Consider the following 26,715-nt stretch of genomic DNA (forward strand, 5'->3'; position numbering starts at 1 on the left):
AAGTCAATTATTTTCAAAATTGATTTTCCAAAAGAATTCAAGTATTTCAAAAATTTTTTTATAAAATTCCACGAAAACATTTCATTATTTTCATAAAATAATAAAACTTTTAAAGGAATTCAATTATTTACAAAAATAATAAAATATCTTGGAAAAAAATTTAATTGTGTTCAACATTTTTTCTTTAATTCTCGTGAAAATTTCAATTTTCTTTATGAATAATAAAATTATTCCCTGAAAATCAATTATTTTCAAAAATTTTAATAAAATTCTAAGTAAAATTTCAATTATTTTCAAAAATTACTTTATAACGTGAATTTTTTCAAAATTTTTCAGGACCTTTGACGTAAAAATTATTAAAAATAATTGATTTATTGAAAGAATTTTAGTTAAAAATTTTAGAAAATAATTTAATTTTGGAGAAGTTACAAATAGTAACAATTTTTAGAAATAATGAAATTTTGAAAGAGTTACCAATTGAAATTTAAGAAAATTTGAATTTTTGATGAATTTAATTAGAAATTTTTAAAAACTCAATTTTTTTTTAATAATTTTAATTAGGTACAACTCTTTTGAAATTAATTGAACTTTTAATATATTTTTAATTCTTAATTATTCAATTATTAAAAATAATTTATTTAAAAGAATATTATTGAAAAATTAAAAATAATTGATTTTAAAGAAGAATTTTCGTTACAAAATCTTTAAAATAATTGAATTTTGAAAATGTTTCAAATTAAAAACTTCGAAGGAATTCAATTAATGTTATTAATTAAATAGTAAATTTTTTTTTTTTGCAAAATTTCAATTATTTTCAACAAAATGTAGAAAAAAATTTCATTAAACAATTGAATTATTTTTTTAAAATAGTAAAATATTTGTAAAAATTCAATTATTTTTATAAATATAGTAAAATTCTTTGAAAAAATTTAATTATTTTTAATATATTTTTAATTATTTAATTATTTTTAATAATTGAATAATTATTCAATTATTAAAAATAATTGATTTAAAGAAGAATTTTTAGTTAAAAATTCCAGAAAATAATTGAATTTTGGAGAAATTACAAAAACTTGCAATTTTTAGAAATAATTGAATTTTGAAAAGGTTTCAGTTTGAAATTAAAGAAAATTTGAATTTTTAATGACTTTAATTATAAATTTTAAAAAACTTAATTTTTTGAATAATTTTTAATTACAACTCTTTTGAAAGTAACTAAATTTTTAAATATATTTTTAATTATTAATTATTTAATTATTAAAATTGTGGATTTTAAAGAATACTATTAAAAATTATTGATTTAGAGAAGAATTTTAGTTAAAAATTCCAGAAAATAATTGAATTTTGGAGGAATTGCAAATAATAGATAGTAAATAATAGAAAATAATAATTTAATTTTGAAAAATGTTTCAGAAACAAATTTTGTTCATTTAAACGTTAAAAACTTTAAGAAGATTTATTTTTCTTATTTTTATTTTTTTTTTTATTTTCTTTGTTCTCTTCTTGTTTTTTTCTTATTATAATTAAAAGAATTCTTAATGAAATGACTAGAATTTTAATTTCTTAGTAAAAGAAAGTCTCTTTTTTAATGATTTTCGAAAAATTACTCTATTTCTGTAATGATAATAATGGGATTTGGAAAGAAGCGTAGATATTAATTAATTTCGTTGAATTTTCAGCGGGTAGGACGACCACTAATGAAGAACTCGAGGAAATGCTGGAACAAGGAAATCCAGCTGTGTTCACGCAAGGGGTGAGTTGTTAATGATAAGAGAAACGATTTCTCTTATCTTCAGGATCTTCTTCTTTTTTTCGTCATTTAAATCGAAATAAAGAACCAAAAGACAAAGGAGAAAAAAAGAGGTCGAAAATATGAATTTGAATTAATTAATTTTTTTTTCCTCAAATTATTTACTATTATTATTAAGGAAATTAATTAAATTTTATTTAGTGAGCACTTTCATTAATCACTAATGGTTTGAATATCTCTAATCACTAGTTTATTTAGAGTTGAAATGAATATTAAAAATTCATTAAATTAAATAAATAGAAATTAAAATTCAACTCTTATATTTTTTTTTTCTTTTTTTTATTTTAACTAAGACGATCGAGTGATTTTATTCTTATTTTTAAATAAATTTCAAATAAAATGAATAAAATGAATAAAATAAACAAATATTTATTATAAATAGAAATTGTTTCGAAAGAATTTTCATTACAATTCACTTAATTTAATAATTATTTTTTCGTGTAAATGCACCGAAAAGAAAATTTATTTGGTTAAAATAACCGATTACTAGAATATTATTAATTAAATATTTACAGAGTATCAAATAATTTTCTATTTAAATTTTCATTTATTTTTGTATCTATAAAAAAAATTTTTGCATAATGCGATCAGTAAAAAAGAAATTTTTAACAAAACATTTTATTATTAAATGTTTTTTCATTTTTGTATCTATAAAAAATTAAAAAAAGATTTTGCATAATTCGATCAGTAAAAAAGAAATTTTAAACAACATTTTATTATTTTTGTCGAGAAAAAATTTTCAAAATGTTTGTATTGAAAGTTGTAGTGTCAATTATTGTTTTGAAATTGATTAATTTTTTTTTATCGTTTCTTGGAGAATCGGGTTCATTCTATTTTATGTAATTGAACTTAATTGTGGGATTATAAAAGAAATAGAATGTGTGTGTGTGTGTGTTTTTCGAGCTCACCATCGGATTAAATATAATTAACTGGGTAATTCGATGGCTGAGTGAGAATAGAAGGATATTTTCTCGAATTAATGAAATCTATTTTGGTCTCGATTTTGAATGATAATAATGTATTTATTACAGATTATTATGGAAACGCAACAAGCGAAACAAACCCTTGCAGATATTGAGGCGCGTCACGCTGACATCATTAAATTAGAAAATTCCATCAGGGAACTTCACGACATGTTCATGGACATGGCAATGCTCGTCGAAAGTCAGGTGAATATTAAATAATTTTTCTTTTTTCATCAACGGATTTATTATTTACTTTTTCTTGTTTTTTAATTAATAATTATTTTTGTTTCTTTATTTTTTTCTATTTATTTATTTAAATAAATACAACAAATTTATTTTTGTCCTGTTTATTTATTTATTTTTCTTCTTATTAAATTTTTTTCAATTTAATTTTTGCTTTCTTTATTTTCGTTTTTTTTTATTTATTTTTTGTTCTTTTTATTTATTTTTGTTCTTTTCATTTATTTTTGTTCTTTTTATTTATTTTTGTACTTTTTCATTTATTTCTATTCTTTTGATTTATTTTTGTACTTTTTTATTTATTTTTATTCTTTTGATTTATTTTTGTTATTTTTATTTATTTTTCTTCTTTTTGATTTATTTTTCTTATTTTTATTTATTTTTCTCCTTTTTATTTATTTTTCTTCTTTATATTTATTTTTCTTCTTTTCATTATTTATTTTTCTTCTTTTTATTAAAGCGTATTTTTTGGTTTTTTCGCTTTTGGATCGCTACGAATTGATAGAAATAAAAAAAAATCCGAATTCGGAGAGGAGAGCTTCGATAAGATTTTAAATCGGTGTCTTGAATGTAAAGAGAAAAAAAGAGTGGAGAAAATCACGTAAATAATTCATGTCATGTATTTTCAGGGTGAGATGATAGATCGCATAGAATATCACGTGGAACACGCAGTGGATTACGTTCAAACGGCCACACAGGACACCAAAAAAGCACTCAAGTATCAAAGCAAAGCCCGACGGGTGAGTCATTCAGGAACTAATAACTCTTGTATTTGTTCACATTTAATTCATCACTTTTTCTTTAGCCCCCCCTTCTCTCTTTCTCTCCTCATATTGAAAATTTCGAAGTATGACTTCAACTACAAAGTCGGAATTACTTTTTTTATTCTAATTTCCAAAATCAGGGTTGCCACAAGTCGGGGGAAGTCAGGGAATTCAGGAAAAAATCAGGAGAAGTAAAATTGATCATTGGAAAAGTCGGGGAATTTTGCCAAAAACTACTGGAAAAAAAAACTTCTGGAATTTGTGAGAAAATTCAGAATTTTTATGTCTTTTCAAAATATTGTTATTGTCGTTTCAAAATATTGAAAAGATTTAATTTAATTTTTAATTCATTTCTATTTTCTATAATTGAACTTTACGAATTTGGAATTGAATCAAAATTTAAAAAAAATTCAATTTTAAATCAAATTCTTCAAAACAATTCAATTATTTTGAAAAAAAAAATAAAATTCTGATCACGAGAATCAGTTATTTACAAATTTTAATAAAATTTCTTGTAAGAATTCAATTATTTTTCATAAATATTTATAAAATTCTGGCGCATTGTTTTCAGTAGAATTTTCATTAAATTCGTCGAAAAAAGTGTGCAAGAATTCAATTATTTTCAAGAATTATTATTATTATTTTTATATTTTAATTAAAAATATTCACTAAAATTCAATTATTTTCAAAAATTTTAATAAAATTGATCGAAACAATTCAATTATTTTTAAAATTTTTTAATAAAATTGCTCGCGACAGTTCAATTATTTTTATAAAATTCTTCATAAGAATTAAAATTCAATTATTCTCAATACAGTTTTAATTGAGTTCCTCAAAAGAATTTAATTATTTTCATAAAATTTCCATAAAATTCTAAAAAATAATTCAATTATTTCAAAAAAAAATAAAATTCTTAGCACGAGATTCAGATATTTTTTAATTTCAATACAATTTTAATAAAATTTCTCGGAGGAATTCAAAATTATTTTTAATAAATTTTTACTAAATTTAATATAAGATTTGAAATTATTTTCAATACAATTTTAATTAAATTCGTCGAAAAAATTTACAAGAATTCAATTATTTTCAAAAAAATAAATAAAATTCTTCGCAGAAATTCAATTATTTTCAAAAATTTTTATAAAATTGCTCTAAACAATTCAATTATTTAAAAAAAATTTTTTTTATAAAATTCTTCATAAGAATTAAAATTCAATTATTCTCAATACAGTTTTAATTGAGTTTCTCAAAAGAATTTAATTATTTTTATAAAATTTTCTTAAAATTCATCAAAACAGTTAAATTATTTTCAAAAATTTTAATAAAATTCTTAGCACGAGGTTCAGTTATTTTCAAATTTCAATACAATTTTAATAAAATTTCTCGAAAGAATTCACTTATTTAGAAAGAAAATTATAAAATTCTATTGAATTGTTTTCATTACAATTTTAATTAAATTGGTAAGAAATTCAATTATTTTCATACTTACAACAAAATTTTTCGCACAAATTCAATTATTTTCTAATTTTCAATATAATTTTAATAAAATTTCTCGTAAGATTTCAATTATTTTTTATAATTCTATATAAGAATCCAATTATTCTCAATTAAGCATCTATAATTGAATTCTTCAAAAGAATTCAATTTTTCAATTACTCACAAAATTTCCATAGAATTCTCCAGACAAATTAAATTATTTTCACAAATTTCAATAAAATTTTATGTAAAAATTCAATTTTTTTAGATTCAAAATTATATAAAGTGGCAAAAATTAATATTAAAAATTATAAAAAATTTTTAATTTTTTAAAATAAGAAAAATGTTATTTTTTTAAATAAGAAAATGTTATTTTTTAAAATAGGAAAAAATGTTACCTTTTAACGCAAAATTGTGTAAGAAAAATTAATTTCTAGATTTTTTTTTGCAATAATATTATCACAAAACTTATTCTCTGATTTTGAGTAAATAAAAATTTTGATTTAAATTTTTAATTTTAAATTAAAAATTAAAAAAAAATTTTAAATAAATTAATTAAAAAAATTAAAACAAAAGTGATAAGAAATTCTGAAAATTATTTTTTTTTCGATTCTACATATAGAAATTTTTTCTTCTTTAAATTTTTTCATCTCAAGGAAATTTCTCAAAAAATTGTGTTAAAAATAATTGAATTAGTGTGATGAAATTTTAATTGAAAATTCTAGAAAATGATTGAATTGAAATTTTGAAATTAATTTTTGATAAATTACTGTAGTAATTCTTATGAATTATTGAATTTCAAAGGAAATTTATTAAAATCTCTTAATTCATATGGAAAAATAATAAATATTTATTTAAAAAAATAAAGTTGTTTAATGTTCCGAATAATTTTACAATTAAAGATACTTAAAAATAAATTTTTTTTATACATTTTTTTCTGTATCTAATTATTATTTTTAGATCGGAATTAAAATACCTAGTTTTGGGGAAAAAATCAAAGTTCTGTCTAGAAATCAGGGAAACGTCAGGAAAAAGCGAAAATAAATTTTTGTGGCAACCCTGAAAATCAATAATCGAGTCACTCTTTTTTGATTGCTGTCTCTTGACTTTCTTTCAATTTCAAAAGTTTCTTTAATAAATTTATTTATTTAATAAATGATTTATTATTCAATAAATCATTTGTTATTTAATAAATATACATAATTTCATATTTAATTACTATTTAATTCTTATTTACGAAAATTTAAAAAAAACTTTATTTTCATCATTCTGTATTCTCATCATCATTGTTATCTCGAAATAAAAAAAAAGAATTTAAAAATGTGTGACCAAATTGATGAAATCTAGAAAAAAGAATGTTTTTGAAAGACAAAAATCATTTGTTAAAAATAGCATTCCTTTTTATTTTTGCTTAATTTGATTTTTTGTCTTTTCAAACTATTTCTTTTTCGATTTTTTCAAAAACCGGACGCATTTGTAATTTAAATTCCTGACGAATTTGTCTTGTGAAACAGGTTTCTCTTTTTTTTTTGCATCATAGCAAGTTACAAAAATCGTCAAGACGATTCGCTTTTTGCCATCGAATCGATGCTTACGTCAACATACTACTAATCCTTTCTTTCTTTTTTTTTTTTTGACTAATATTGTTTTTGTTTTTTGTAAATTAAAATTTATTCTTAATTTTCTCTGCCCACCATCAAACCCCCACAAAACTAATCATTATAAAAACTGCCATAAAATTCAGTGTGCCTCGTCTCTTAACATGGGTGTGCTGATTGTGCCTCTGTCCACTATTGCTCTAACTTTACAAAACCGCTATTAACTATTTTAACTTAAATAATTGTTTAAACGTCGTTTTTGTCTTCTGTGTACATTTTTTATGTGATGTGCAATTTTTGCAAAAATTCCTCACCTCTACTTCTACACACTCTTGTACATATAAAAAAAAGAAACAAAATAATTTTCTTTTTCTTTATAAAAAAAAAAACAAGGTTTCTTCTTTTATTTGTAAACAATTTTTTTTTTTTTTGTTACAAATAAAAATATATTATTTTTAGGTTTTTTTTTAATTTTATTTTTATTTTTGAATACTGCTCGTGTATATTAAGTCTACAATATTGTACTCGACGTTTTTGTGTGTTTGGTGTCGTAATTTTTATGGCGAGCCGTTTTTGTTTTTTTTTTTTTTTTGTGTATATTGTTAAAAGTTGTGAGCGTACGTGAGTGTAACACTCTCGTTCTATATGTCAATCCACCGAATGCATCTTACAAAATTTTGATATATTTATGAAATTCTATGAAAAAAGGCTTTTTGGTTTTTCAATATATGTATACGATTTTTGAATTTGTATATTACGCACGTTTCCTTATTATAATGAAAAGATTTTCATTCCCCATCGCAAACATGATTTTCCTTTAGGAGATTCCTTTCCATTGGTATATAGGTTGAACTTATGGACCGGAGAAAACAGACTATCGACTTTAAATCGGGTTTAGCGATGAACCAGTTGTCCGATGACCTTGTGTCTAATCATTTCAATCAATTTGTTTCTGAAAAGAAAGAAGTAATTAGAGAAGTTGATGAAATTTCTTTCAAGGTAACATTATTAATGAGAGATTCACTGTTTCCTTTTCTTTTCTTTTTTATTTTTATCCGCGGATACGAAATTTTTTTCTTTTCGACATTTTTCATATTTCTGAAGAATTTTTTGTTTCAGGGTTGCCACAGGTCTGGGAAATTCAGGGAAAAGTCAGGGAAAGTAGAATTGATCAGGAAAATCAGGAAAAAAATTCAGAAAATTTTATTAAAAGTAGTGGAAAAAATTAAATTTTTAGAATTTATGAGAAAATTCTGAATTTTATTGTCTTTTTTATTTTCCTCATAAATTATGAAATTTCCACGAATTTTAATATACAATATATTTAATTAATTATTAAAATTTATGGATTTATAGAAGAATTTTAGTTCTAAATACAAAAGAAGAATTGAATTTTGGAGAATTTACAAATGATTGCAGAAATTCAATTATTTTCAAAAGTACCTTATAAAATTCTTCACAAAAATTCAATTAAATTCAAAATATTTTTTGAATTCTCGTCAAAATTTCAATAATCTTTATAAATAATAAAATTCATCTTACAAATTCAATTATTTTCGAAAAATTTAATAAAATTCTTGGCAAAATTTCAATTATTTTCAAAAAATTTTCTCATTTCAATTATTTTTAAAATCTACGATTTTAATAAATTTTTCCAAAAGAATTCAATTATTTAAACAAAATTTTAATAAAAATTCCACAGAAATTCAATTATTTACCAATTTTTTATAAATTTCTTCGCACAAATTCAATTATTTTGAATTTTTTAATGAAGTCTGTCGAAAGAATTCAGAGAACTGAAAAAAAATAGTTCTGAGAAATTCAATTATTTCGAAAAATTTAGATAAAAATTTTTTTACAATTCTATTATTTAAAAAAATTTTGACAAAATTCTTTACAAGATTAAGTTAATAAAATTTTTCTTAAAAAATCAATTATTTTCATAAATAATAAAATTTTTCTGGAGAATTTAACTATTTTTAAAATTTTTGATAAAATGCTATTATAAATTTGAAAAATTATAATAAAATTGATCAATACAATTATTTTCGTAAATTATAGCATTCTTCCTAGGAATACAATTTTTGGCAAAAATTTTTATAAAAATCTTCGAAACAATTAAATTATTTTCGTAAAAAATAAAATTCTTCGAAGTAATTCAATTATTTAAGAAATTTTAATAAAATTTCTTCACAAGAATCTAATTTTTATTCAAAAAAGAACTTTTTTAATAAAATTCTTCGTCAGATTTCAATTATTTTCAATTTTTTAATGAAATTTCTCGATGGAATTTAATTATTTTCAAAAAGTTTCAAAAAAAATTCTGAGAAAGTCAAATTATTTTTAAAAATTTGAATTTAATTCTTTAAACAAAATTTTTAATTATTTTCATAAATAACCAAAATTATCGTAGAATTTTAATTATTTTTTATACAATTTTAAATAAAATGATAGAAAATTGCATTTATTCTACAAAATTTTTATTTTTATTTTCCAAAAAAATTAAATTTAAAAAAAAAGAATTTGATTCTTTCTTTCTTTTTAGAAATTCAATTATTTTCATAATTAAAAAAAATCATCGTATTCCATTATATTCAAAATTTTTTAAAAATTACCCTCAAAATTTCAATTATTTTCGTAGATAATAATATTCTTCTTCAAAATCCAATTATTTTCAAAAATTTTTTAATAAAATTCTTAGCAAAATTTCAATTATTTTTCAATTTATTAAAAAAAAATTTGATAAGAGATTCTACATTTCAACATTTAATTATTTTCATAAATAATAAAATTTTTCTTCAGAAATTTAATTATGTTCAAAATTTTTTTTTTAAATTTTCGTAAAAATTTCAATTTTCTTTATAAATAATAAAATTATTTTCAAAAAATTTAATAAAATTCTAACTAAAATTTCAATTATTTTCAAAAATTCCGTTATAACGTGAATTTTTTCATAATTCTTGAAGACTTTATAGTCGTAAAAATTATTAAAAATAAAATTTTAGTTATAAATTTTCGAAAATAATTGAATTTTGGAGAAATTAAAAATAGTTGCAATTTCTAGAAATAATTGAATTTCAAAAAGGTTTTGAAATTTAAGAAAATTTGAATTATTAATGAATTTAATTAGAAATTTTAAAAAACTTAATATTTTGAAAAGTTTTAATTACAGTTCTTTTGAAATTAATTGAATTTTTTAAATATATTTTTAATTAATTATCATTTAATTATTAAAATTACTGGCTTAGAAGAAAATTTTTAAAAATTATTGACGAAGAATTTTAGTTAAAAATTTTTAAAAAATAATTGAATTTTGCAGGAATTGCAAATAAAATAGCAATTTATGGAAATAATTTAATTTTGAAAAAAGGTTTCAAATTAAAATTTTTGACAATTAGAAGAATATTATTTTTAAAAAAATTGATTTAGAGAAGAATTTTATGTTTAAAATCGTAAAAAATAATTGAATTCTAGATAGAAATAATTGAATTTTAAAATGATTTCAAATTAAAATTCTTGAGAAAATCTAAATTTTTAATACTTTTAATTAATAATTCTGCGGAATTTATTTTTTTTGATCAAGTTATTTTTGAATAATTTTACAATTAAAGAAATTCGTAATTAATTTTTCTTTAATTAATTAAAGAAATATGGAGTAGAACATTTTTTTAGTATCTAATCAATTTTAGGGTAAATCAGAATATTCTTTAGGATCAGGAAAAAAAGTCAAAAAATTTTCTGAAAATCAGGAAAAAAGGAAATTAAATTTTTGTGGCAACCCGTTATTTTATTTTCCCTATTTTTTTTATTCATCAAGTGGAAAAATTCATTTTTGGAAAATTAACTTTTTAAAATCAGATTTTTAATAATTTTGAACGTTTTGCAAGTGATTCCACTTTTGGTAGTTAATTATTCCAATATTTTAATTTTTTTTTTAATTATTCGTTTTGTGTGCGGTTAAAATAATATTCTCCTTTTCTTTAAATTAAAAACAAATGCCAAGTATTTTTAGTATCTCTGGTCTGAAAAATAAAAATCCAACTCCTGAATTTTCCTGTTCTGAGAATAATTTCCCTTTCCAAGTCCTAGTGCGATTTGTGATTAACCAGAAAAGCCGAGTCAAATCTATAAGACAATTTAAACAAAAAAGTAGCAGTAGTTTTAGTTTATAGTCCAAAAATAGTGATTTTTTTTTTTTCTTTTTCTCGCAAAGAACTTAACTTATTTCACTAAAGACTGAACGCTTTTTATATTAACAGGTTATCAATATTATTCAATACAGAGTTAATTAATGTATTAATTAAAATTTATGCATTAATTAATTACACTTATTCGTTAAATTTATTTATTTATTAATTTATTAATAAATACCTAAGGAACTTTTTATAAATAAATAACTAAATTAATTAATTAAGTTTATTAAATTTATTAAATTTATTTATTAACAGTCATAGGGTATTTATTAATGAATTAATAAATAAATAATTAAATTTATTAAATTCATTAAATTAATTTATTTAATTTATTTAATTTATTTAATTTATTTAATTTATTTAATTTATTTAATTTATTAAATTCATTAAATTTATTTCGAACATTTTGTTAGTCAAGGAAAAATTCTAAGTTCGAAAAAAAAGGAAATGACAGATTTTCTATAAAATGTTTAAATAATTTTCTACAGTTCAATTTGAAAATCGACGAATTTTTTTCTCTTCTGGAAAATTAAATTTTCTAATTTCGTATTTAAAATTTAGTTATTGCATGAAAGTCAATTTCATGTTTTATTGAATTTTCATTTTTCATTTCGCTAGTGTGAAACTCGCCAACAGAAAACTGAAACTCACTTCTTTTTTTTTTTTTTTTGCGATAACTTAGAAATGCAAACTCCGAGAGTTAAAAACTAATTCCCACTTGCGAATGAGACTGAAAACTAACTTCGATTTTTCTCTTTTAAAAATAATTACTTTCAACATCCTTCAAATGAAGGGAAATTGATGTCAAAGTTTCCTATGAAGGAAAAAAAAATTCAAAAAAGAAAAAATCAAAGAAGACAGAATTCGAAAAGAAAAATTACTACTTTGCAGAGAAAAAAGTTGTTCGTTAAGAAAATTAGAGTAAAGAATAAAGAAAATTTGTAAAAAAAAAAAAAAAATTAGGAAATCTGTCATCTGCAAAATAAAAAAAGAAAGACAAAATTTATTTCTTGGTTTTTTTTTGACAAACGTTTTTGTTTAATTTTTTTTTTTTTATTATCTTTTTTTATTTTTTTTTTTAGTAATAATTTGAGAAAGAAAAGTTGGGAAAGGGAAATTTGTGACAAGGAGAATAGAAGATTATGTGACAACAAAAAAAAAACAATACAGTGTTTAGAATGTTTAATTGTTGGAACAAAAAAAAAAAAAAAAAAAAAAATTCTTTATTATTGTGAAAGCGGATATGCGAATAAAATTGTTGAATGTGTTCGTGAAATGTTTTTTGGTAGAAGCGACGAAGTAGGAGTTTTTTTGTAGTCGTCATTCGTCTTTAAGTGTTTAGCGATGAAAAACAACTGCAATATTCTTTTGCTCCCTGATAATCGAGTGACAACGAGCAACAGCAACAAGAGCATCATCCTTACGCGTGTTTTTGGTAATTGCATCGAATTATTGTGAATTATAATTTTCCAGCAGGCGGCAAGCACGTAGCATGATTTTAATTACATTTATAACTTATAGTCCCCTTAGAATATTCAACATTTAGTTTCGTAGTAATTAGCGATGTGATTAGACATTCTTGAATGCTTAGAACACCAAAATGAGTTTCATCAACTTGTTCTCTTAGTTGCCTTGTAAATTTTAAGCTAAATTTCATCAAAAAAAAAATTTTTTTCCTTTTTTTACACAGAAAAAAATTTTTTTTATTTAAATAATTATTATGAATTAAATATTTAATTGAATCAAATAATAATTATTGGAGTCAATTAAACAGGGTGCCTACTAACCGGGAAATCCGGGAAATAACCAGGAATTTTTACACCAAATTAAAAAAAAGTTTTATTATTTAAATTTATTTTTAAAAAATCGCTTTTTATTTCTTTATTTTTATTTATTTATACTGTTCTCTAAATTTCAATTAGTTAAAAATAATTAATTTGATAGTAAAAAATCAGTCACTAATTCAAATATAGTATGTAAATAAATTTTAAAAAAAAATTATCGAATTAATAGAAATTTGGTGAAATTCAACTGAAAATAATTAAATTTGTTAAAGAATTTCATTAAAAACATTTTAACAAATCAAATTTTCAAAGTATTTTAATTTTAATTTGATAATTGATAAATAATTGAATTTTATAAAGAGTCACTATTCAAATGTATTCATGTTTTTTAGTTCAAAAATTTTTTTTAATTTCTCTTCAAAATTTCAATTATTCTAATAAATGAAATTCATCTAAGAAATTCAATTATTTGAATTTTTTTCAAAAAAATTTAATAAAATCTTCTAAAAGAATTCAATTATTAAACTAAAATTTTTGATAAAATTCTACGCAAACATTTAATTATTTTCATAAATAATAAAATTTATAGCAAAAATTCAAGTATTTTCAAAAATAATAAAATTTTTCACAGAAATTTAATTATGTTCAAAAAATTTTTTTTTAAATTCTCGTAAAAATTTCAATTTTTTTTACAAAATAATAAAATTATTCTCTGAAATTCAATTATTTTCAAAAATTACTTTATAACGAAGAATTTCAATTATTTTTAATGGAATTTTAATCGCATTCCTCGATCAAAAAATGTAATTATTCTTAAAAATTTGATTAAAATTCGTCGAAAAAATTCAATTATTTCTAGAAACTGTAAAAAAATTCTTCTCAAGAATTCAATTATTTCCATAAATATAGTAAAATAAATTTTTAAAAAAATTCTTCTCAAAAATTCAATTATTTTGACAAATTTCAAATTCTTTATGAGAATTAAAAATATTCTTTACATAATTTTTAATTAAATTCCTCGAAAAAATGCAATTATTTTCAAAAATTCTTGTCAAAATTTTAATTATTTTCAAATATTTTTCCAAATTTAATTTTTACTATTTTTAATAAAAAAAATTTTCAAAAGAAGTCAATTAGTTAAACAAAATTTTAATAAAATTCTACTTTACCATTTAATTATTCACATAAATAATAAGATTCTACTTAACCATTTAATTAATTTTATAAATAATAAAATTCTTCATAGAAATTCAATTATTTGCAAATTTTTTATAAATTTCTTCGTAATAATTCCATTATTTTCAAAAATAATAAAATTCTTGTTAGGAATTCAATTATTTTCATAATTTAAAAAAATTCATTCGCAAATTTCAATTTTTTTTAATACAATTTTAATCGAATTTCTCGAGAAAAGTAATTATTCGTAAAAATTTTATTAAAATTCGTCAAAAGAATTTAATTATTAATTATTAATTGAATTTCTCCAAAGAAATTTACTATTTATAAAAGTAATTGAATCCTTCCTAAGAATGTTATTATATTATTTATGAAAATAATTAAATGTTTGCGTAGAATTTTATTAAAATTTTTGAAAATAATTGAATTTTATTGTGAAGAACAATTTAATTGTTTATAAAAATTATTGAAATTTTGAGGCAAATTTAAAAAAAAAAATTTTAAACATAATTGAATTTCTGCGAAGAATTTTTATTACTTTTGACAAATTTTTCGATAAAAATTTTTATAAGAATACAATTTTAAAAAACATTCAATTATTCAATCAATTATTTATTTTTATATTTAAATAATTGATTTTTCTTAGAATTTTTCATTAAAAATTGATTCAAAAACTGAATTAATTAATAATTTTGCAGAATTTAATTTTTTTAAAAAATTTTAATTCAAATTTCTTTGAAATTATTTCAAATTTTTGATTTTTTAATATATATTAAATTGAAGAATTTTTGAATAAACGAAATTTTATAAAATTGAATATTTTAAACAGATAATGGAATATAAAATTTTTACAGATTTTTAAAAATAAACTATTTAAAAAAGAATTTTAGTTAAAAATTTCAGAAAATAATTGAATTTTTTGTAATTATTCTTAAAAATTTTATTAAAATTCGCCGAAAAAATTTAATTATTTCTAGAAACTGTACAAAAAATCTTCTCAAGAATTCAATTATTTCCGTAAATAGCAAAATTCTTCAGATTTACTAAATTCTTTTGAATATTATTAAAAAAAAAATTCTTCAAAAGAATTAAATTATTTTCATAAATTTACATAAAATTCTGAAAAATAATTTAATTATATTCAAAAGTAATAAAATTCTTCGCAGAAATTCAATTATGTTTAGAAATTTTTTTAAATTCTCCTCAAAATTTCAATTATCTTTACAAATAATTAAATTGTTCTCCACAATTCAATTATTTTCGAAAATTTTTATAAAATTCTACGCAAACATTTAATTATTTTCATAAATAATAACATTCTTTAGAAGGATTCAATTACCTCTATAAATAGTAAAATTATTTGCAGAAATTCAATTAGTATCAATAAATTTTAATAAAATTTTCAAATTATAATTATGAACAGACAAGATTATTTTAAAAAATTGAAAAAATTCTTTGTTTAATTTAATTATTTTCCAAATTTTTAATTAAAATTATTAAAAAAAACATTTTCAAAAAAATTTATAGAAACTCGTCAAAAAAATTTAATTATTCATAAAAACTCTAAAAAAAATTTTTGGAAGCCATTTGTAGATTTATTTATGTTCAAAATCGAATAAATTTAAATTTAATAAGAAAAAAGCCGGAAATGAAATGAAATGAATTTATTAGTTCAAATGCCATTTAATTGACTCCAATAAATATTATTTGAATCAAATAAATTTTTTTTTCAGAGTATTATTTTTTAATTATCGGAATTTTTTAATTTGGAAATCAGTGAAAGGAGAAAATCAGGGAAATAGAAATTAAAATTTTTGTGAGAACATTAAATTAAAGAAACGAGTGTTTGGATTTTTTTTTTAATTTTTAATCAACTAAAGCGACATTTTCAAGGTCTGAGAAAAAAATTCTATCAAAAAGTAAAGATTAAAATGAATATTTTAATCTTTACTTTTTGATAGAATTTTTTTTTTCGTATTTTATTGAAAGATTTTTTTTTTTTTGAAATTTAGATTAAAACTGAGAATTTGGAATTTTTTGCTTCTTGAAAAAGTAAAAAAGGTGAAAAATGAAATGTCTAGAAAAATTCGTAGATTACATCACGAAACAAAAAAAATTTTCTTCATTTTTTGATAAACTTATTCTTTTGGCTATTTCCGTTTTATTACGATTTGCAGAATATTGTTTCGTTTGTATAAATAAAATATTTTTTCTTATTTCTGGAATTATTTTCTTCTACATATAATTTGTGAATATTAATTCTGTTGTATATTATATGATTATATATTCTACAAAAATAGTTTTTATCTAGTTTTCTCTCGACTCGCTTTTAAGTGCATGATAGCGTCACACTGACAAGGCAAATAAAACGTCCGGTCATGATGTAATGATATTTAAATAACGATTCGCAAAACTCAATCATCACAAAACATATATAAAATCGTGAGCATCGAACTTCATCTTTTTTCTCTTTCTTAATACATTTTCGAAAATTTATTTCAATTTTCTCTCTTTAAAAAAAAAATAATAATAATAATATTCTTTCGTCTTGAATTATTTTCTCTTCGCACCTTTGAATATTTTTTTTTTCATGCACCTAATGAGGCTTGACGAAAAGATCCGGGCAAAGTATTTTCTTTTTTTTTTAATTTTGTATTTTAAATTTTTTTACACACGACCTTATTTGAAAATAAGATCGTGAGTTTTCTCTCGTTCTCTCGATGACAAAAGAGAAGAAAAAAAAAGTGAAACTAAGAACAAAAGAAGAATGAGGAAAAAGGGGAGGAATAATAATGAGAGGGTTTTTGAGCTTTGCCCAGATCTTGGTGCTCGCAAAATTGACAATGCTCGTTTGTTTCGTAATATTCTTGAAAATTTCACATATATATATTTTTTATATATATGTACAGGGTTGCCACAGTTCAGGGAAATGAGGGAAAAATCAGGGAAAGTAGAATTTGTCAGGGAAAAGTCAGGGATTTTTTTTTTTTTAAGTACTGGAAAACATTAAATTTTTACAATTCCATAAAAAAATTATTCTTCGCAGAAATTCAATTATATTCAAAAATTTTTTTTAAATTCTCGTCAAAATTTCAATTATTTTTAGAAATAATAAAATTTATCTTTGAAATTCAATTATTTTCAATAATAAAATTTTCCAAAAGAATTCAATTATTTAAAAACAATTTTTATAAAATTTATAAATTCTAAGCAAATATTTAATTATGCTCATAAATAATAAAATTTTCACAGGAATCCAATTATTTACAAATATTTCATAAATTTCTTCGCAATAATTCAATTATTTTCATAAATAATAAAAAACTATTACAGAGATTCAATTATTTTTATAAATAATAAATTTTTTTAAAAGAATTCAATTATTTACAAATTTTTTTATAAATTTCTTCGCAATAATTCAATTATTTTCATAAATAATAAAAAACTTTTACAGAGATTCAATTATTATTTTCGTAAATAATTAAATTCTTTTTTGGAATTCAATTATTTTCATAACAATATCAATTATTTTCATAATTAATAAAATTTCTCAAAAGAAATAAATTATTTACAAAAATTTCAATTATATCATTTTTAAAGAAATTCAATTTATTTACAATAACATTTTTTTTAAAAAGAATTCGATCATTTTTTTTAATTTAATAAAAATTCTTCTGAAAAATTCAATTATTTTGAGAAATTTTAAATTCTTTATGAGAATGCAAAATATTTTTTACGTAATTTTAATTAAATTCCTGGAAAAATTTCAATTATTTTCAAAAATTTTAGTAAAATTCTTCACATAAATTCAATTGTTTTCATAAATAACAAAAATTTTTTACAGAGATTCAATTATTTTCGTAAATTATGAAATTCTTTTTTGAAATTCAATTATTTTCATAAAAATTTCAATTATTTTTATAATTAATACAATTTCTCAAAAGAAATCAATTATTTAAAAAAAATTTAATTGTAATATTTTTGAAGAAATTCAAATATTTACAATAAAATTTTTTTAAAAAAGAATTCGATCATTTTTTTAATTTAATAAAAATTCTTCTGAAAAATTCAATTATTTTGACAAATTTTAAATTCTTTATAAGAATTTAAAATATTTTTTATATAATTTTAATTAAATTCCTCGAAAAACTTGAATTATTTTCAAAAAAATTTAATAAAATTCTTGTCAAAATTTCAATTATTTTCAAATATTTTTCAAAATTCAATATCTACTATTTTTAATAAAAGAAATTCCAAGAGAATTTAATTAGTTAAAAAAAATTTTAATAAATTTCTACTAAACCATTTAATTATTTTGATAAATAATAAAATTCTTCACAGAAATTCAATTATTTGCAATTTTTTTTTTACAAATTTCTTCGCAATAATTACATTATTTTGATAAATAATAAAATTCTTGTTGGGAATTCAATTAATTTCATAATTTAAAAAAATTTATTCTTGAACTTCAATTATTTTTAAAACAATTTTAATTGAATTCCTCGATAAAAGTAAAAAATTTCATAAATAATAATATAATTTCGTAAAAATTTTATTGAAATTCGTCAAAAGAATTTAATTATTGAAAAATTATTTGATAAAAATCTTAACGAGAATACAATTTTTAAAAAAAAATATTCAATTATTCAATTATTTATTTTTATATTTAAATAATTGAATTGTCTTAGAATTTGCAAATAAAAATTGATTAAAAAATTAATTTTAGTTAAAATTTTAGATAATAATATTGAATATTCAAAGAATTATTGCGTGAATTTTTAGAAATAATTTAATTTTGAAAATTTGAATTTTTAATATTTTTAATTAATAATTCTGCAGAATTTATCTTTTTGAAAAATAATCGAAGTTTAAAAAATTTTCAGATTAAAATCTTTAAAAATCTAAAATTTTTTTATTTTTAACTAACAATTATGTAGAATTATTTTTTTTAAAAAAGTTTAATTGAATTTTTTTTTAATTATTTCAAGTTTTTTTTTCTAATATATACAATTGAAAAATTTTCGAATAATCGATGAAATTTCGTAAAATTCAATATTGTAAACAAATGGATTTGAAAATTCGCAAGAAGAACTTTTTTAAAAATTATTAAAAATAATTGATTGAAAGGAGAATTTTATTTAAAAATTCTAGAAAATAATAATTGAATTTTGGAAGACTTGCAGTTAAAATTTTCATAAAAAGTTTTTCCAAGGATTTTACATTTGAAAGTATTTCGAAATTTTAAGCAAATAAAGAACAATAAATTTTTTAATATTTATTTTACAAAAATGATTGAAAGATTTAATTTAGAAATTCCGAAAAAATTGGGTTTTTGAAAATTTGTAATTAAATTTTTTTGAAGATATACTTGAATTCTCGAAAATAATTTTAATTTTTTTTTTTAATGCTGATAGCAATTGATTTAAAAAATTTGAGTTAAAATTTTAGAAAATAATTCAATATTTGAAATTAAATTAAATTTCTTGAAAATTTAAGAGAAGCAAAAGTATAAAAATGTTTAAATTTTTATTTTAAAAAATTATTAACTACATTATTCTTCTTTAAGAATTCTTAAAGTTTTGAATAATTTAATTCAAAAATTATAAAAAAAAAAAAAAAATTGAATTTTAGAAAAGAATTACAATTGCAATTTTTAGAAATAATAATTCAATTTCAAAAGGTTTTTCATTGAAATTATATGAAATTTTAATTCCTGTCAAAAAAATAAATAAGAATAAGTTTTTAATTTTGAAGTTTTGAATAATTTAATAAAAAAATCTCGAAAAATTGCTTCTTGACTTTTTTGAGAAGGTACTTCAAATTTTGTTTAAAATAATTGTATTTTTGAAAATTAATCTAAAAAAAATTGAAACAATTGAAAATTTTGTCAAATTTCATTGAAATAAATTTTATATTTTAATGAATTTTATTTGTTTACTTTTAAAAATTATTTTGAAATATAATTGTATTTTTGAAGAATTCTAATTGCTTTGGAAAGTAATTAAATTTTAAAAAAAATTTAGAATAAACTTATTACCAGGAGTGTTACAGTGGTACTCAAAATATCCAATTATTTAATCAAAAATATCTTGCATTCAAGTTGCTGTTAGAAATTCATAAATAAATGTAATAGAATATTTTTTTCAGTATATTAGTTACTCAAAATTTTCTTAATTAATTTTTTTTTATTATTAATTTTCTTAATTTTTATTTTTAGAGAGGATCCGGGAAAAAGTGAAAATTTTGCCTAAAAAAATCAGGGAAAATTGAGAGAAAAAGTAAAATAAAATGTTTGTGGCAACCCTGATGTACAATCTCTTTCTTCTTTCTTATTTCATTCCCAATTAATTTCTCCTATTCGTGAAAACAAAATTTGTTGATTGTTATCGGGCCGTTTATACCCATAACAATACTGACTGATATCGATTCTGCTTTTTGTCCACAGAAAATGATCATGATTATGATCTGCGTCGCAGTATCTCTGGTCATATTGATCTCCATTGTAGGAGCGTTTCTTCCGTCATTCTAAATGGCCGTAGACATAGAGAGACAGGGAGAGAAAAAAATAAGAGAGAGAGAGAGAGAGAGAGAGCAATAGATAGATAGACAAATAGTTAGATAGCTAGACATGAGGGGAGAACAGAAAAATAAAAAATAAAAAAAATTACTTATACATATACAAAATATAAATAATAAAAAAATATTACACTCCGACAAAAAAAAAAAAAAAAAAAAAACAACTCAGAAAGTAGCAAATATCGTTGCAGCGAACAAAAAAAAATGAGAAAGCACTTCTGATTGGTGATACAAAACAAAAATCCGGAGGATGACGAAAAAGGAAATAAATTACACACTTTTTTCTAAAAACAAAAAAAAAGAAAAACAATAAATAGCGAAAAAATGGATGTGACGACGACTCTTCTCGTATAAAAAAAAAAAAAAATTGAGCGCGAAACGAGTCGACGCGTGGACTGAACCGTCACAAAATTCTTGTACAGGACATGAAAAAAAAATAACAAGACTTTTTTATAGTTATGCCAACAATAATTGCATATTATTAATCCAACGATAACACCAGCTTAGCACCGAACAAAAAAAAAATTAATCCAAAAGCAATACTAACCACTCATCGTGATTTATCGAAAAATAAATATATTTTCGCACTTTGTCCCTCTCAGCTGTAAGTATTCGTCACTACAATGTTTCTTTTGTTTGAAAAAAAAGCTTTCTAAATTATAACCAAAGAAAAAAAAATAGTGCAGCAAGAAAAAATTTTTTTTTTTTGTTTTCCTCTGCCATAAGTAGAGAAACAAATTCTGTGCTTTTATGTTTAATAAATGTTTTTTTATTTATTTTTTTTTTAATTTTGAAACTTGTCAAAAGTGTACTCGTATTGTTCAAGTGTCAATTGTCAATTGTAATTTGTAATTTGTAATTTGTAATTTGTAATTTGTAATTTGTAATTTGTAATTATTTATTGTCTGCTGATTAAATGGTCTTCAAATGACTTCGTTTTGTAAAGGAAATATTGGTAAATCTCTCATTGCATATTTTGTTTCCAAAAAATCAGCTTCTAAAATTATTTGGGTAATTACAGATTTTCTAAAATGAATTTTCAACTTTTTTCTTTTCTACAATTTTTTTTTTAAATAAATTTGTAATTTCTGAAATTTTTTAATTTTTTTAATAATTTTTTTTAAATGTTTTCAATTTTTCAATTAATTTATTAAAAATCAGTAAATTCTAGGCAAAGAATTTCATCAAAAAATTGAAGAATATAATTGAATTCCTTCAAAGAATTTTATTATTTATGAAAATAATTGAATTCTCGCTAAAAATTTTATTAAAATTTTTAAAAATTCTAATTAAATTCTCTTTAAGAATTTTTTTTTATAAAAAATTCAAAAAATAATTGAATTTTTCGAAAAATTTTATTAAAAATTGAAAAATAATTGAATTTTTCAAAGAATTTTATTAAAAATTAAAAAATAATTTAATTTTTCGAAGAATTTTATTAAAAATTAAAAAATAATTGAATTTTTCAAAGAATTTTATTAAATATTAAAAAATAATGGAATTTTTCAAAGAATTTGATTAAAAATTCAAAAATAATTGATTTTTTCCAAACAATTTTACTATTTATAAAAATAATTGAATTATTTCGAAGGGTTTATTAAAATTTTAGACAATAATTGAATTTTTTCGAAAAATATTATTAAAAATTTGAAAAACTAGATTCTTTCATCAAATTTTAATAAAATTCTATTAAAAATAATTGAATTTCTTCAAAGGATTTATTAAAATTATAGAAAAATTATTGAATTCCTAACAAGAGTTTTATTATTTATAAAAAATGTTTTAAATGATAAAAATAATTTGAAAATAATTGAATTTTTCCAAGGATTTATTAAAATTGTAGAAAATAATTGAATTTTTCAAAGAATTTTACTATTCATAAAAATAATTGAATTATTTCGAAGGGTTTATTAAAATTTTTAAAAATAATGGAATTTTTTCGAAAAATATTATTAAAAATTAAAAAACTGAATTCTTTCATTAAATTTTATTAAAATTCTATTAAAAATAATTGAATTTCTTCAAAGGATTTATTAAAATTATAGAAAAATAATTGAATTCCTGAGAAGAATTTTGCAATTTATAAAAATAATTGAATTGTTTCGTAGGATTTATTAAAATTTTATAAAACAATTGAATTTTTCAAGAATTTTATTAAAAATTTAAAAATAATTGAATTGTATCGAAGGATATATGGAAATTTTAGAAAATAATTGAATTATATCAAAAAATTTTACTATTTATAAAAAAAATTGATTTTTTTCGAAGGATTTCTATTTCAAAAATAATTGAATTCTCTCGAAAAATATAATTTAAAATTTTAAAAACTGAATTCATGAATTTTTATTAAAATTGTATTAAAAATAATTGAATTTTTGCGAAGAATTTTACTATTTATAAAAATAATTGAATTTCTTTAAAGGATTTGTTAAAATTATAGAAAAATAATTAAATTCCTGAGAAGAATTTTGCAATTTATAAAAATAATTGAATTGTTTGGAAGGATTTATTAAAATTTTATAAAATAGTTGAATATTTTCAAAGAATTTCATTAAAAATTCAAAAATAATTGAATTGTATCGAAGGATTTATTAAAATTTTTAAAATAATTAAATTTTTTTAAAGAAGTTTATTATTAATAAAAATAATTGGAATTTTTTTGAAAAATAGTATTAAAAATTTTAAAAACTGAATTCTTTCTTGAAATTTTATTGAAATTATATTAAAAATAATTGAAGTTTTGCAAAGAATTTTACTTTTTATAAAAATAATTAAATTGCTTCAAAGGATTTATTAAAGTTTTTAAAAAATAATTAAATTCGTGAAAAGAATTTTATTTGAAACTATTTGAATTTTTACAACAAATTTTACTGTTTAATGAAATAATTGTTTTTTTTCAAAGGATTTATTAAACTTTTTAAAAATAATTGAATTCTTTCGTGAATTTCTATTAAAATTTTCTTGGAAATAATTGAACTTTTGCAAAAAATTTTATTATATTTATAAAAATATTGAATTCTAGCGAAGAATATTATTATTCATCAAAATAATTGAATTCTTGAGAAGAATAAAGTTTATTAAAATTTTTGAAAATATAAACATTTATTATAATTAATAAATGATAAATAATAAATTAATAAATGTAATTAATGAATGAATTTTTTAAATTTTTGACTATGAAATTATTCCAAAATTTATATTTGAAAATAAAAAGTATTAAATGAAATTTAGTAAATAATAATTATATTTACATTATATTATTGTTTTCGAATAATTTTACAATTAAAAGAAATTCCCAAAAATGTATCTGAAAATTTTTTTGAGTATCTAATAATTTTTAGACTGATTCGGAATATTTTTTAGTCTCACGGAAAATTCTGCCTGGAAATCAGGGAAAAGTGAGAGAAAGAAAAAATTAAATTTTTGTGGTAAATGAAGAACAGAGTAAAGTGCTTTTTTATTCAGAAAGTTATTTCTTTTAATAAGCAAAAGAAACTTGAAGATTCCATTAAAACGACTCAAAAAACAGTTGAAGAAAATGAAATAAAATCAAAGAAAATCTTTATAAGCAAAATTTACATAATTAAGTAAATAATATTCTGAAGCAATGCGAGATTTACCAATCACTGTGATACATATTAATCGTGCAATGTTCAGCCTAAATGTTATTGAAAAAAAAAATAATAATAATAACAATAAAATGCTTTTCACTATTTTTCATCTCTAAATAGCACGACTAACGTTAAAACGCACGCTAACTATAAAACGTGTGATATTATCATGTTTCCCTTACAATTCTAACTTCTATTGTTATATATATTCGAAACTTGTGTTTGTGCCTTCAAAACTATTCTATAGTTCGCATTCAAGATTCACTGCCAATAAAGGAACAATCACTTTGGTGGAGAATCGCATATTGCTAGATATCAATTTATTCAATGTAATAATAAACGTAAAATATTCTGTCAAAACTTGAGAGAGAAATTCGAGTCTTTTTCAATAATTGTTACGATTTTTTTTTTATTTCGAATTTAAATTTTCTCATAAATTCTATTTTTATTCTTTTGTAAAAAAATATTTCGAATTTCTTGACAAATTTTTTTTAATATCTCAGTTGGACAGAATGTTTATCACTTGAAAAGATTTTCAAAACGAAAAATGACTTATTTTGATTAAAAGATAAATTATTCTGAATGAAAGAAGAAAATTTTCTGCTTTATAATTGTGTAAAACAGAATTTTCTTCTTATTCACAAAAAATTTATTTTGTGAAAATTAATTTTTTGGACATTTATTTTGAAAAAATTAATTTTTTGGGAATTTATTTTGCGAAAATTAATTTTGTGGTAATTTATTTTGTAAAAATTAATGTTCTGGGCCTTAATTTTGTAAAAATTAATTTTTTGGGAATTTCTTTTGTGAAAATTAATTTTGCTGGAATTTATTTTGAGAAAATATTAATTTTCTGGGAATTAATTTTGTGAAAATTAATTTTGTGGGAATTTATTTTGTGAAAATTAATTTTCTGGGCCTTAATTTCGTGAAAATTAATGTTTTGGGAATTTATTTTGCGAAAACTAATTTTGTTGGAATTTATTTTGAGAAAATATTAATTTTCTGGGAATTAATTTTGTGAAAATTAATTTTGTGGGAATTTATTTTGTGAAAATTAATTTTCTGGGCCTTAATTTCGTGAAAATTAATGTTTTGGGAATTTATTTTGCGAAAACTAATTTTTTTGGAATTTATTTTGTGAAAATTAATTTTCTGGGAATTAATTTTGTAGAAATTAATTTTTTTTTTGAATTTTTTAGTGAAAATTAATTTTCTGGGAATTAATTTTGTAAAAATTAATTTTTTTGGAATTTATTTTGTGAGAATTAATTTTGTTGGAATTTATTTAGTGAAAATTAATTTTCTGGAAATTTTTTGGAATTTATTTTGTGAAAATTAATTTTGTTTGAATTTATTTTGTGAAAATATTAATTTTCTAGGAATTAATTTTGTGACAATTAATTTTGTTGGAATTTATTTTGTGAAAATATTAATTTTCTGGGAATTAATTTTGTGAAAATTAATTTTGTGGGAATTTATTTTGGGAAAATTAATTTTCTGGGCCTTAATTTCGTGAAAATTAATTTTTTGGGAATTTATTTTGCGAAAACTAATTTTGTTGGAATTTATTTTGTGAAAATTAATTTTCTAAGAATTAATTTTGTAAAAATTAATTTTTTTTTTTTGAATTTTTTAGTGAAAATTAATTTTCTGGGAATTAATTTTGTAAAAATTAATTTGTTTGGAATTTATTTTATGAAAATTAATTTTCTGGGCCTTAATTTTGTGAAAATTAATTTTTTGGGAATTTATTTTGTGAAAATTAATTTTCTGGGCCTTAATTTTGTGAAAATTAATTTTGTGGTAATTTATTTTGTAAAAATTAATGTTCTGGGCCTTAATTTTGTGAAAATATTAATTTTCTGGGAATTTCTTTTGTGAAAATTAATTTTGCTGGAATTTATTTTGAGAAAATATTAATTTTCTGGGAATTAATTTTGTGAAAATTAATTTTGTGGGAATTTATTTTGTGAAAATTAATTTTCTGGGCCTTAATTTCGTGAAAATTAATGTTTTGGGAATTTATTTTGCGAAAACTAATTTTGTTGGAATTTATTTTGAGAAAATATTAATTTTCTGGGAATTAATTTTGTGAAAATTAATTTTGTGGGAATTTATTTTGTGAAAATTAATTTTCTGGGCCTTAATTTCGTGAAAATTAATGTTTTGGGAATTTATTTTGCGAAAACTAATTTTTTTGGAATTTATTTTGTGAAAATTAATTTTCTGGGAATTAATTTTGTAGAAATTAATTTTTTTTTTGAATTTTTTAGTGAAAATTAATTTTCTGGGAATTAATTTTGTAAAAATTAATTTTTTTGGAATTTATTTTGTGAGAATTAATTTTGTTGGAATTTATTTAGTGAAAATTAATTTTCTGGAAATTTTTTGGAATTTATTTTGTGAAAATTAATTTTGTTTGAATTTATTTTGTGAAAATATTAATTTTCTAGGAATTAATTTTGTGACAATTAATTTTTTTGGAATTTATTTTGTGAAAATATTAATTTTCTGGGAAT

The 26,715-nt window shown here is 19.3% G+C and overlaps 1 protein-coding gene across 3 annotated transcripts in view; it reads left to right on the forward strand.

Moving 5' to 3' along the window:
* The window catches only part of LOC122510471 (syntaxin-1A), a 128,186-nt gene that overhangs the window by 92,147 nt on the left and 9,324 nt on the right, over positions 1 to 26,715 (forward strand). For 2 of the 3 annotated variants that reach the window (XM_043625146.1, XM_043625147.1), the window contains exons 7-9: positions 1,680 to 1,753; positions 2,842 to 2,979; positions 3,645 to 3,755. In XM_043625146.1, the coding sequence (XP_043481081.1) occupies positions 1,680 to 1,753; positions 2,842 to 2,979; positions 3,645 to 3,755 (323 nt within the window). Of the gene's footprint in view, positions 1 to 1,679; positions 1,754 to 2,841; positions 2,980 to 3,644; positions 3,756 to 20,451; positions 21,187 to 26,715 lie in introns of all 3 variants that reach the window. The other variant, XR_006302445.1, reaches the window with a different exon arrangement.

The sequence above is a fragment of the Leptopilina heterotoma genome, unplaced genomic scaffold (genome assembly GCF_015476425.1).
Source record: "Leptopilina heterotoma isolate Lh14 unplaced genomic scaffold, ASM1547642v1 Lhet_68, whole genome shotgun sequence".
NCBI lineage: Eukaryota > Metazoa > Arthropoda > Insecta > Hymenoptera > Figitidae > Leptopilina > Leptopilina heterotoma.